Source organism: Myotis davidii, unplaced genomic scaffold (genome assembly GCF_000327345.1).
Source record: "Myotis davidii unplaced genomic scaffold, ASM32734v1 scaffold973, whole genome shotgun sequence".
NCBI classification, from domain to species: domain Eukaryota; kingdom Metazoa; phylum Chordata; class Mammalia; order Chiroptera; family Vespertilionidae; genus Myotis; species Myotis davidii.
In genome coordinates, this window is record NW_006284945.1 from 165,363 (window position 1) to 178,317 (window position 12,955).

The 12,955-nt window shown below is 45.6% G+C and overlaps 1 protein-coding gene across 1 annotated transcript in view; it reads left to right on the forward strand.

The window, feature by feature from the left end:
- Positions 1-12,955, forward strand: part of EGF (epidermal growth factor) — an 85,002-nt gene that overhangs the window by 64,850 nt on the left and 7,197 nt on the right. Inside the window, exons 18-20 of the mRNA XM_006755233.2 lie at positions 2,605-2,727; positions 4,837-4,981; positions 9,367-9,534. Coding sequence (XP_006755296.1) covers positions 2,605-2,727; positions 4,837-4,981; positions 9,367-9,534 — 436 coding nt within the window. The remainder of the gene's footprint in view (positions 1-2,604; positions 2,728-4,836; positions 4,982-9,366; positions 9,535-12,955) is intronic.

The window sequence follows — 12,955 nt, forward strand, 5'->3', positions numbered from 1 at the left end:
GCAGCCGCTTCTCCCATATGAGTCTGGGTCCCCAGAGACTCACCTGGAACTGGAGCTCAGAGCCTGAGACTCCCTCCCAATTGAAAATGACAACCGTGCCCTCAGCCGCCAGCCCACTCTGTGTGCGCTTCTGTACCTTAGTATTTTACTTCTGCACTGCGCCTCCTCTGAGTCTCGGTATGCTTTTCTCTTTCCTTCTAGTTGTAGAATTTCCTCTCAGCCAGCCTTCCTGTGGTTCTGGATGATGTCCGTTCCGTCTTTTAGTTGTATTTTTGAAGTGGTTGTTCGAGGCAGCAAACTCCGGTGTTTAGCTATGCCACCATCTTGTTTTATTTTCCCAAGAGTTGTTATTCTTATTGTAAAGAGTAGCTGTGCTTCTTGGCCAAAAGTCTATCTTTGTCTTTGCTTCTTGCAAAAGCTCTTTCAATCTCAGGGTGATAGCTCATAGAAATAGTAACAGGAAGTCAGTTTTTAAAAAGACTCAATTTGAGCCCTAACCGGTTTGGCTCAGTGGATAGAGCGACGGCCTGCAGACTGCAGGGTCCCAGGTTCAGTTCTGGTCAAGGGCATGTACCTTGGTTGTGGGCACATCCCCAGTAGGGGCTATGCAGGAGGCAGCTGATTGATGCTTCTCTCTCATGGATGTTTCGTAACTCTCTATCCTTCTCCCTTCCTCTCTGTAAAAAATCAATACAATATATATATATAAATAAAAAGGCTCAATTTGAGCCATTCAGGATCGTGATTCTATGGGACAGATATTTAATGGGCCTCTATTAGTACAGCGGCACAGCATTATGTACTGGAGGGAATACCAAGGTGATAAAGGCAGTCCTTGCTTGCAAGGAGAATAATCTAAGAGAAACACAGCTGTGATGAGTGGTGAAGAAAGGCAAGCATGATAAGAGAAGTGAAAACTGCAGTGGAAGCTCAGAACTGGGAGAAATACCTGCTGCAGGTTTGGGGGAAGACTTCATAGAGGAAGGATTATTTTGCAGGTGTGAATTTTTACTAGGCAGAAACGTGAAGGGGTAGAAAGTAGCCTCATTGAGCACTGCCTATAGGTTGTATGTGAAAGAAAGCAGAAACTGAGGCTGGTTAAGGTAGTGTCCTTGTCTGCTGTGCAGACTGGATGGCCTAAACAAGACATTTATTTTCTCACAGTTCTGGAGGCTAGATGTCCCAGATCAAGGTGCCAGCCCATTCCATTCTTGGTGAGGACTCTCCCCGGCTTACAGACGCTGCCTTCTTGCAGCACACACACACACACACACACACACACACACACACACACACACACACTTCTCTGTGGCTCATGCAGGGGTTGGGGGAGCGAGGGAGAGAGAGAGAGAGAGACAGAGAGAGAGAGAGAGAGAGAAAGTGAGCTGATGTCTCTTCCTCTTATAATGACACCAATCCTATTGGATCAGGGTCCCATTCTTACAACCTCATTTAACCTTAATTACTTCCCTTAGGCCCTTTCTCCAAATATAGTCACCATGGGAGTTAGGGATTCAACATGTGAATTTTGGGGGATACAATTCAGTTGATAACCGGTGCCTTGGGTTACATTTGTGGAAGATGAGAATTTGAGGGTTAGTCATTGGGGTTTTATTTCTCTAGACCAGCACTGTCAATAAAAATATAATGTCAGTCACATATATAATTTAAAATTTTCTAGTAGCCACATTAGGAAAAGTAAAAATAAACAGGTGAGATTAATTTAAAATATATTTTATTTATTCCAACATACCCAAAATATTAACATTTTAAACTGATAAGAACAGATGCTACACTTGACCTTAGCCAAAAGGCTGAGAAGCAATTATATTAACATTTTAATATGTAATCAATACGAAAATTATTAAGGTAATTTTACGTTCTTTTTCATTTGGGTATTAAGTCTTCAGAACCTGGCATGTGTTTTACATGCACATGGACTGGCTGTGGTCCGGGTGCCCAGCACTCCCCTATGGCAATGGCTACCATATTGGGCAGTGCAGCTCTGGGCAGCAGGGGCACGGGCAGCACTGGAATCATGTGGTGCAGGGATGGGAGATGTGGTTCGGGAAGATTAGCCTGGCACTGGTGCTTTGGGGTGGAGCAGAGAGGGCAGGATCCAGGGGATGTAGTCAGGCTCTTATAGAGAGGAGGGACCTGTGTGATAGGGTGGTAACTGAGAAAGGAGAAGGTGGGTAGCTGGGACAGAAAGTGATGACTTAGTTTACGTTTATGTTAAAAAGGCAGCAATGTTTTCTTTGGTGTGAGCTCACCTTCTAAATGCTTGTCTAGGGTTCACTTACCAATTCCCAGCTTTCCCACTGAGCTACCTGTGTTGGGAAGTTCCCTTTCCCTCCAAGCAGCAGGAAAACTCCAGCCTTATGCAGAAGTTCCCCTGAACTGCTTGCAGCCCAGCGACCCTGCTCATCTCTCTCGCCAACGCTCATGATGAAACATTTTGGATCTCACGATGTGCAGAGCTCTCAGATGGTGCCGCACGATCAAACTCGAAGATACTCTCCTTCTCAAATGTTGGGTTTTCTCATTGTCTGACCTGCTTTTCTCCTCCACACCCCATTATCCCTACTCCCCCTTTCCCAGCAGATATTGACGAGTGCGAACTGGGCGTGCACACCTGTGGGGAAAATTCCACCTGTACAAACACAGAGGGAAACTACACCTGCCTGTGTGCCAGCAGCCTGTCTGAACCCCAGCGGAGTTGCCCCGGTAGGTTGGTGGGTTATCTAGATCCAAGGGGAGGAGCTCGATTGGGAAAATTCTGTACCCCAATGTGTTTGCATTTGAGATTCCAGAAAGCATTTGGTTCCACCAGGCTGTCCGGTTTGCTTTCCCGATTAGGTTGACGCTGGGCTTGAGAATGCGCAATGGTCTGTTTTTTAATTTTGATAGCATATGGGATAAATCCGTCTTCATTACTCACAGTTCAGTGAAGGAGGCAACACAGGTGGCTCTCTTTAACTGCAGCGAATGCCCCGGTTTGTGGTGTCAGTTCCTCGGGCTGCTGGGGGAACCGCAGGGCTGGGCAGGTTGTGGAGGATGTCTGGACCTTTCGCATTTTGAGTCACTTTCAAGGATTTTAAATTTTCACTTTAAAAAGTTAGTATTTCTTGATCTGATTAGAATTCCAGCTGTTTTTTTCTCATTTTTTTAAAAAAACGTTCATAATAGTCAACTCCTGCTTCCTGAACCCTCTCCCCATAACCCAGCCTCTTCTCACCATCACACCCCAGCAGGGGGCTGGCCTAGGAGCTCCGGGGCAGGATCAGACGTGTCCCCTTTACTAGTTACCCCGACAGCTATTTATCCAGCTCCACGCTGCAAGCAGAATGCATCCTAAGAAAGGAAAGTCCTGGCTTGCTTGGGTGTCTGTTTTTTCTAACAAACCATTTTCTCAAATAGTTTGCTCTCCCTAAAGGTATTGGAAGATTGCTAATAGTTACAGAGTCAGCTGCACACCCTCATGTCTTGCTTTTGAAGAGCAGTGAACCATTTGGGGAAAGGACTTTACCACGTTGGCATTTCCTATGTGTGGTAGCATTTCTTTTCTCTCAACGGGACTAGTCTTGTCTCTGAGGTTCTCCCCTGAAAGTGAAATAGTTTTTAGAAGAAATCATTGCGTGGGAGAAATTTTTGAGACTCCCAGGACAGCAGGGGTCATGGACTGTGTATGGGTGGGTGGTTCATAAGCCATAAATAGATATTGTGGTTCAGCGAGACCCTCTTAGAGCTAGTCGTCATTTCACATGTGTGTGTTTGTGGATGGCAGATGTGCTTTTATAATGAGATCAGTGACTCTGCATTCATTCGGTGTCTTAGGATTGACCATTCTCTTATTTGCCTCCAATATGCTTTATGTCAAAAAATACTGCACCTAAAGAAAGAATGGGCCTCTTCGTGGCGAACAGCAGAAAGTCTCGTTAGGAAAGTGAAACTGTTGTTGCTTTGGTAGTTCCACTGGCACTAAAAGGCACCATTTCACAAATTGTTCACAGAAACTAGTTCCTGACACTGATCCAGGTTTCCCCTGACACTCAAAAGCTAAAGTGAAGCAAAGTGAAAGAGCAATTGCTACCATTAATTTTATATAGAAAAAGTTTTGAGCATTCCAAGACCAATAATGATAATAATAATAATAATAATAATAATAGCCCTAACCAGTTTGGCTCAGTGGATAGAGCGTCGGCCTGCGGACTGAGGGGTCCGGGGTTCAATTCCGGTCAAGGGCATGTACCTCGGTTGTAGGCATATCCCCAGTCGGGGGTGTGCAGGAGGCAGCTGATCGATGTTTCTCTCTCATCGATGTTTCTTACTCTCTATCCTCTCCCTTCTTCTCTGTAAAAAATCAATAAAATATATTTGGAAAAAAATAACAATAACAACAACTTACCAAATCATACCTAACGCACTTAATTATATCCAGTGACATCCTCAGGAGCGTGTAGGCTTTTCTGCTACCTTAGAACACACCTTGCTAACAGGTGCACAGAATAAAGGGAGACGAGTCGCCGATGCTCACAGACAGTTCAAGGCTATGGAGCTTGATGCTGAGGTGCTCAGTGTGGTTCCTGGGGAAGGAGCGTGGCCACTCTCGCTGCTGAGGTGCCTCTGGCTCGCTAAGGGCTCGTGCAAAACACTGAACGCTATTTTTGCTTTTTGTCTTTTCTTCCTCAAAGTGAAAAATCCTCTTTGGGCTTCTGCTGGTTAGCGAACGCGGGCACTGATGGATGTAGGGCTTTCGTAATGGGAAGTGGGTACTTGTACCTGAAGGATGCTGCTAGCTTCAGAAAATAAAAGTAGAATCTTTGATTCTTCTAGACTCGACTCCACCCTCTCACCGCAAGGAGGATGGGCGCCATTCTGTGAGAAATGGTTACTCGGAATGCCCCCCGTCCCACGCCGGGTACTGCCTCCACGGCGGCATGTGTATGTACATTGAAGCCGTGGACCGCTACGCATGCAAGTAAGTGCAGCCGCCTTTCTGGTGGCCCAGAGAGGTGCCCCTGCAACCCATAGCTTCCAGCTGACTTACAACCTTTGTAGTGAGGAGCATTTTCTATAATTAGGTTTTCCTCAGGGAATCATAGATAAATCTGCATCTATACATTGTGAGTGTGTGTTGCATTCTCCCTGCATATCACCCTGTCCACCCCCACAGCTGCCTGTGCTAAATATACATTTAAGGAATTGGGTGATTTTCCCTTTTCCTTAAATAACTTGATATTACTACTGGGACAGTCTGGGAATTAAACTGCTCCTTTTGGTTGAAAATCTTAGGTTTGTGAGAGAATGGCTTACAGCGTTGATTTCTTTTCGGCCACATATATGGAGAGCGTTCATGGTGTGTTTTTGAAGTTACACAAGTGTTGTATATAGTCACACTGGACTTCTTGCCTTCCATTCTCAAAACTGAAATATATGCATTTTTTTACTTAATTTCCTAATAGTTGATGTTTGCACTGTTGTTGTTTCATGGCATCTGGTGGATGGAGTCACAATGGCTGCTTGCCTCTCTGTCCCCAGGATGGTTTCCCAGTGGGCAGTGTCACCTGCAGCCCTGTAACCCTGCGGCCCTCCTGCGCACTCACCCAGAACACCTTCCCGTGGGGCCTTTCACAAAGCGACACTCACAATGTCTAGTTCCACCTCAATTTTACTTTTTGTTATTTCCATGTTTTGAAGGCAATATGAGGGAATCCATGGATTCTGAAAAATAAGTAGGCCTCCTAATGCTAGACTTTTGACTCATTGATAATTTTCTCTGTGCCTGAGGAAGGAGTGATAAAATATTCTGATTCTCATGAATAGATGCTATAAGTTTAAAGGCTTTTATTATTTACAATTTTTTTTATTGATTTCAGAGAGGAAGGGAGAGGGAGAGAGAGATAGAAACATCAATGAGAGAGAATTATTGATAGGCTGCTTCCTGCAAGCCCCCTACTGGGGATTGAACCTGAAACCCCGGGCATGTGCCCTGACTGGGAATTGAACCATGACCTCCTGGTTCATAGGTCAATGCTCAACCACTGAGCAACACTGGCCAGGCAAGGCTTTTATTATTTATCAGTGGTAATCAGCAGAAACATAGTCTAAATTATTAGAAGGATTAAGTTATATTCATTCTGTGACAAAGTGGATGCCTTGCATTATAAGTCATTTCAGCCTGACAAAAATAATAAGAATGCTCATGAATATTAGCAAAAATGACTCAATTCTAATAAAAATCTGTTTCCATATTCATATTTGCATGCTATAATTTTCTAACCTAAGATAAATCTAGTGTTAGTTATTCTTGATTTTGACAATAAAATCAAGTTGTTTTACTTGTTCGTGGTTTCTTATCATCCCAAATAATGAAATTATGAAAACAAATGTTCTAGTTTATTAGGTCCTTTTTTTGTTTTTATAAAAGACTTTATGATAATACGAACTGTACGAAAGAGTTAGGCATTGCAATTAATATGTTATGTTCATCTGGACCTGGTAGTGTCAATTAATTAAATGGCTTGTAAACTCTAACACATTGCTTTTTTTCCTACCATTAAATCTTGATGAAAATATCACATTCCTCTGATAATGTTTTAAAATGTGCTGTTACAAAAGGACCAACTGGAGATCAGACTCATATTTGAGGGCCTTTCATCAAAGTCAATATCGAAACTATGGCAAGAGTGCCCATTAATTTGGATCATAACTTTGTTTTTGAATTCTACATTGAATTAAACTGTGGTTTAATCAAACATTCAACCCTTCCCTCTTCCTGCCCAGTGACATCACCTTGTAGGTTTTAAATTCCATAATGACACATCTCTTGGGAGCTCTCTAGTCCAACTTTTTAAAAAATATATTTTATTGATTTTTTTTTACAGAGAGGAAGGGAGAGGGATAGAGAGTTAGAAACATTGATGAGAGAGAAACATCGATCAGCTGCCTCCTGCACACCTCCTACTGGGGATGTGCCCGCAACCAAGGTACATGCCCTTGAGTGAAATCGAACCTGGGACCCTCAGTCCGCTGGCTGACGCTCTAGCCACTGAGCCAAACCGGTTAGGGCTCCAGTCCAACTTTTATTAGATACACTTCATGGGCAGCATCCCACACAGTGCTCCCAGCGCTGGGAGCAGGTTTATAAAGGGCGCTCTTTCCTTGCATGGACGACAGGGACCCCGGCTGCCCAGGGTGCAGGGATGTGAGGACTGAAGTCTCCATGCCAGGGGTTTCTCCCAAGGATCCCGGGACTGGAGATCCTCAGAAGACTCCAAACTTCCTGAGCTCAGAAATAGTCCTCCCTTATTCTGGTTAGGCTTTGAACCAACCCACACCCTTCCAGGAAAGTCTTTTCAGACCAAGATCCGTCCGCACAACGTGTGAAGAAGCTTGGTTGGCCTTTACTTAGTCTAGAATTTCTTGAAATTATTTGACCATAGAAATGGAAACTTAGTTGGCCAGGGACTCTTTTGTTTGGTTTAAGAGAAGAATTCAATAACCCAAAGAATCAGCCGTATGCAGCCCACGCTGGCTAACTTGTGGAATGCTGACTCACTGCTCTGGGTCCTATTAGACTCATAGAGGCTCGGATATTGCAGCCCGTCATGGCCTCCATATGGTGAAATGTATAATCCTTGGTATATTCCTTGAAGACCTTAAAATCTCTGAGAGGCCCTGACTGGTTTGGCTCAGTGGATGGAGTGACAGCCTGTGGACTGAATGGTCCCAGGTTCGATTCCGGTCAAGGGCATGTTCCTTGGTTGCGGGCACATCCCCAGTAGGGGGTGTGCAGGAGGCAGCTGATCGATGTTTCTCTCTCATCGATGTTTCTAACTCTCTATCCCTCTCCCTTCCTCTCTGTAAAAAAAATCAATAAAAATATATTTTTTAAAAATCTCAGAGAACTCGAGGTGTGGCCCATTAATATCCAACAGTTTAAAAGTGTGTGCTAGGCTTTGATAGTTAATGTCTATAACCAAAGATAGCTAGAATGAAAACAGATGCCAGGACAGCCTGGAATCACTTCATAGTCCTGCTGTCTCTTGCCTGGCCAGTTCTAGAGTAGCTTTCAGACGTGCATGTGGCTTGTATAGTAGGAAGAACATAGGCTTTGAAATCCACCATTTGCATGGAACCTACCAGTCACTAGCTGAGTGACCTGGCCCAAATTACTTAACCCCATTTTGAGCCTCACTTTCCTCATCTGTAAAATGGGAACAAGCCATCAAAAATTAGCAACAGTGTCCAGCACAGTGTCAAACACATAAGGCGCTTAACAAATGCTAGATCCTTTCCCTCCCATCTCTGAAAGTGACTCCCAAAGCGCCTCCAGGTAGAACTAGGGCAGCATCAAGATATTCTGGGGCTTTGTCTAATGTTCCTTGCACGTGGCCCCTTTCTACCATGGGGTCTGGTATCAGTTCTCTCTGTTTTCATTCCGTGGGGTCCTTTTGGAATAAGGCGGCTGCATGAATAGATAGATAGCGGGCCCAGGCTCAAGGGGAGGACATTCCTACCAAATGAGCATCACAAAATATTTACTAGGATATTTTTTAAGTTTACGGCCCCCCACCCCCCACCCTGGTGAAGAATAATAAAACAAAGCAAAACAAAAAAATAGAACTGCCATTCTTCCCAGGATCCACACAGTTTGTGGAAGCTCTCAATCCCAGTAGATGGCAGCATTGTTTCACGTACTTCCCTCCGGAGGTTCAGCGAGCCAGTCGCTGGTGGTTAATTCTAGCAAGTTTCACTGGCGAACTGGCAGGGAAGGGTTGAATGTTTGATTAAACCCCTCCGTTCAGTTTCTCCCCTTTGAAGACAGTAGGCAAACGCCCCTGAGAGCTCTCCTTCTGGGCCTGTGGTGATGGAAAAGGAAGATGTTTCCTCCACAGACGGGGCTGTGCTTGCTGGCTCACATTCTTGTCTGGCCTGGGCTCCAACGAAGGACTCGGCTTTCCACGCCACCCGCCTCCGAATGTAGATTGCATTGCGATCCGGCCAAACATTTGCTCGAAAACTCGCTTGGCTCCTAGGGCAAAGTTGCTTTGTGTTGGTCTTAAAGGCAGCGCCTCAGGATTTCCGCCCAAGAGTAACTGATCTTTAATCAATGCCCTGCGCTGCCTGGGAGAGGCCGTGTGCGAAATCCCCCCATCGATCCCAGGGCAAAGGGACGAAAGGGGAAGTCCACGCAGCATGGACGTGTGGAGCGGAGGCTGGCCCCCCATGGATTTCCCATGTGCGTCCGAAAAGCTGGGCCTGGAAATGCAGAGGCGGCTGGATATCGGGCCTGAAGAAGAGAAGCGGTTCTGCCCGGGCTCCGGCTGACCGCTCTGTGTGTGTGTGTGTGTGTTGTCACAGCTGTGTCGTGGGCTACGTCGGGGAGCGCTGTCAGCACCGCGACCTGAAATGGTGGGAGCTGCGCCACGCGGGCCGCGGGCGGCAGCGGAGCATCACGGTGGTGGCCGTCTGCGTGGTGGTCCTGGTCCTGCTGCTGCTGCTGGGGCTGTGGGGCGCCCACTACCACAGGTGAGGCCTTCCGTCCACCCGCACCTTCAGCCCCCAGCCCCTCCCAGGGGAACCCCTGCCTCCCTGAGAGGGGCGGCTGCACCCCTCTGCACTGCAAACGGGGCTCACAGCACAGGACGGTGACACGGGGTGCAGGATCCCAGCTCCGAGACGGCAGCCGTCCCCCTTTTCCTGCCCCCACTCCAGTCCTTGCCCACACGCCCGGGTAGTGCATGGGGCTACTACTAGTGTTTAATGAGGCAGTTTCCTATCCACTATTTCCCCCCTCTGGTACCCGCTTTCCCCTCCGCCTGCATAGCTGTACTTTCTTTCGGGGCTGTCTTCCATTGAGTTGATGTCCCACAAAGCACTCGCTTTTGTTCCAGCAAATCAGTATCTTCCCCAAGTCGGAAGGAAGATGTTGGTCCTTGGATTTTGTGTTTCCAATCATGTCAAGTTAAAAGTTAAAAACGGTGAAACAATATCTGTACATTTTATTTTTGAAAATTGACACTACATTGGGGTGAAGGTGTAGGCATCACACTGCTGATGTTCCATTTTCTTAAAAAGTAGGACGTCATCCTCCATGACCCTCAACACTGAGAAACGTTTTATGTTCTGTTATAGTTTGTGCTGCATCAGGTCACTGAGTTGTAACACTTTGGGGCTGAAGGGAACTTTATTGAGTCATCGAATTCGATCGCATCATTTTAGGGTCCAAAAACCTAACACCCACTTAACTAATAGGCCCCAATTTCTGGGCACGTGTGGAATATCTACCACCATCTGCCAACAAAACTCCAACCACACTCACTGGTACTACAACCCCTCGGGTGTCAACTGTCTTGTATTATGGAGAACTCAACATATTCAAGAGATGCTTGTCTGAGATCCTGCTATATCCCAGTGTAGAGGTTAAGGACATGGGCTCTAGAATCACACTGCACGGGTTCAATTCCTAGTTCATGTTTAATTAACATTGGGAGCCGGTGTGGCTCAGTTGGTTGGGCATCATCCCATGCACCCAAGGGCTGCCAGTTTGATTCTTCATTGGGCCACGTGCCTGGGTTGTGGAGGCAGCCAATTGATGTTTCACTCTCACATCAATGTTTGTCTCTCTTTCTCTCCCTCTCCTTTACTCTCTCTCTCAAAATCAATTTCAAAAAATCTTTAAATAACACCAGGCATGTTATCTAATCTTTATATTCATTAATTTCCTTTGCTGTACATGGGAACAAGAATAGTACGTGAGAGTTACTGTGGGATTGAGTTAATCTAAGTAAAGCATTTAGTATAGGTCTGGCATTTAGGACCTCTCTGTTGTTATTATTATGTTTTTCCATGAACTGTAATCTTCCCCCAGAGGGTCACATGTTTCAAACCCTTTTCTATTGCAAGACACAAGATTCCCAGGCACGACTTGAATTTTTAACCCAGTGGTCCATCAGTAACCACTGCATTCCGGTATTCAAACATGATCTCAGATGTCTGTCTGTGGGAAGAATATTGAATAAGCAGTGCTTCGTCCCATTGGACAGAATGCCAGGAGAAAAATAGATGCTTGGGAAATAATAGTGTAGACAAAATTGGGAGCAAGAAACTCAAGGTTATGTGAGCCGTGATTATCAAATGACTTTTCTTACTCTGCGCTATGGCTTAGTAATATGTTTTATGTCCCACTGATGTGCTTCAGAGCTCTGGATTGAAAGCCAGGGGCAGATCGCTGGCTTTTCTTACTTAGGATTCAAAGACCAGCTCAGCTGAAAGATGACTGGAGGCTTTAAGAATGCCTTTGGCCTCTGACCCCTGTGTACCTAAAATCAAAAAACTGATAAGGACTACTCCTTCAAAAGGAAAACTTATCAGAAGTCTTTTTTTTTTTTCTTTCCTTTTTGCTGAAATGCATCCGGAGTTGTGAAGTTTTTTCCTGAACAAAGGTATGATTCCTTACCGAGCAGCTCTGGCCAGTGGAACTGCTTACCTCACCACAAATTTTCAGCTATGTTCTTGGCTGCATTTGTATAGTAGCTGTATCGATTCTGAGAAGATCAAATTAGAACTGCCACTCTAAATATTGCCATGTCACTAAAATGTGCCAATAGATACGGCGGCTCTGGCTTTGAGTTATTTATTTATTTAGAAAGAGAGATAGAGATAGAGAGAGAGAGAGAGAGAGAGAGCGAGAGAGAGAGAGAGAGAGAGATTTGTTGTTCCACTTATTTATGCATTCAGTGGTTGATTCTTGTATGTGCCCTGACCAGGGATCAAACCCATAACCTTGGTGTATTGGGATGATGCTCTAACTAACTGAACCAACTGAGCTACCCAGCCAGGGCTCTAACTTTGAGGTTTTACGTTAGACACACTAAGTGCCTTTCTTTAAAGAGTCAGTTATTCCTTACTTTGTACCAGTCCTTGCCTGTCTTGTCTAGATTTTTTGAGACTGTTGGTCTTGTATATCTCTCAAAAGATGGTTTGTGAAACGAACTAATTTCTGAAGTATTGGATTATTACTTTATAGCAACAGAAAGTATTCTGTGACAAACTGTAACTCTGTCACGTTGGAATTGATTACATTAGCCACTTGCTTCATGCCTTTGATTAAAAATAATCCCACACCCTCTCCTGGATGGAAGCCTCAGTTACAGCGAATTCTCAGCTCCTGAGATGGGGCTTTCACAGCAGCGCCTACCTTCTGCTGTCCTTGCTCAGACGCCCAGGCAGACCTATCGGACACAGGGTGCCCTACTACACGGAATTAGGCTGCGGCAGGCCCAAGACAGCGTGCTGCTTTGGACTCCCGGGGCTGGCTGGTGGTCTGCACCATTGCATTTCCTCGCCCCCCGCCCCCGCCGCCTTCACTCTATGGCTGCTCCGTATATCATACACCCCTCTCTCCCCCTTGGGAGGCACTGCTTTGAGGACAGGGATCTCACCTTAGTTCTAGATCTCCCTTCCTTCCCCTCCCTCCAGTGCATGACACCATACATTGTATAGACTCCCTTTCCCCCTAGAGCAGCGGTTCTCAACCTGTGGGTCGCTACTCCTTTGGCGGTCGAATGACCCTTTCACAGGGGTCGCCTAAGACCATCCTGCATATCAGATATTTACATTATGATTCATAACAGTAGCAACATTACAGTTATGAAGTAGCAACGAAAATAATTTTATGGTTGGGTCACAACATGAGGAACTGTATTTAAAGGGCCAGAAGGTTGAGAACCACTGCCCTAGAGCATGATACCATGCATTGTGTAGACTCAGCGCTAATTTTTTTTCAGCCAAATACATATTTATAAAGCTGAATTTGGAGGTAGGAGGCCTAGTCTAGTTCCTGGCTTGGCAACTATGATACGAAGTGCTCTTGGGCCTCCACTCCCCGTGTTCTTGCCTGTAATGCCTGTGAGCAGGAGGCCTCAGTGAGCCAGTGGAAGGAGCCAGG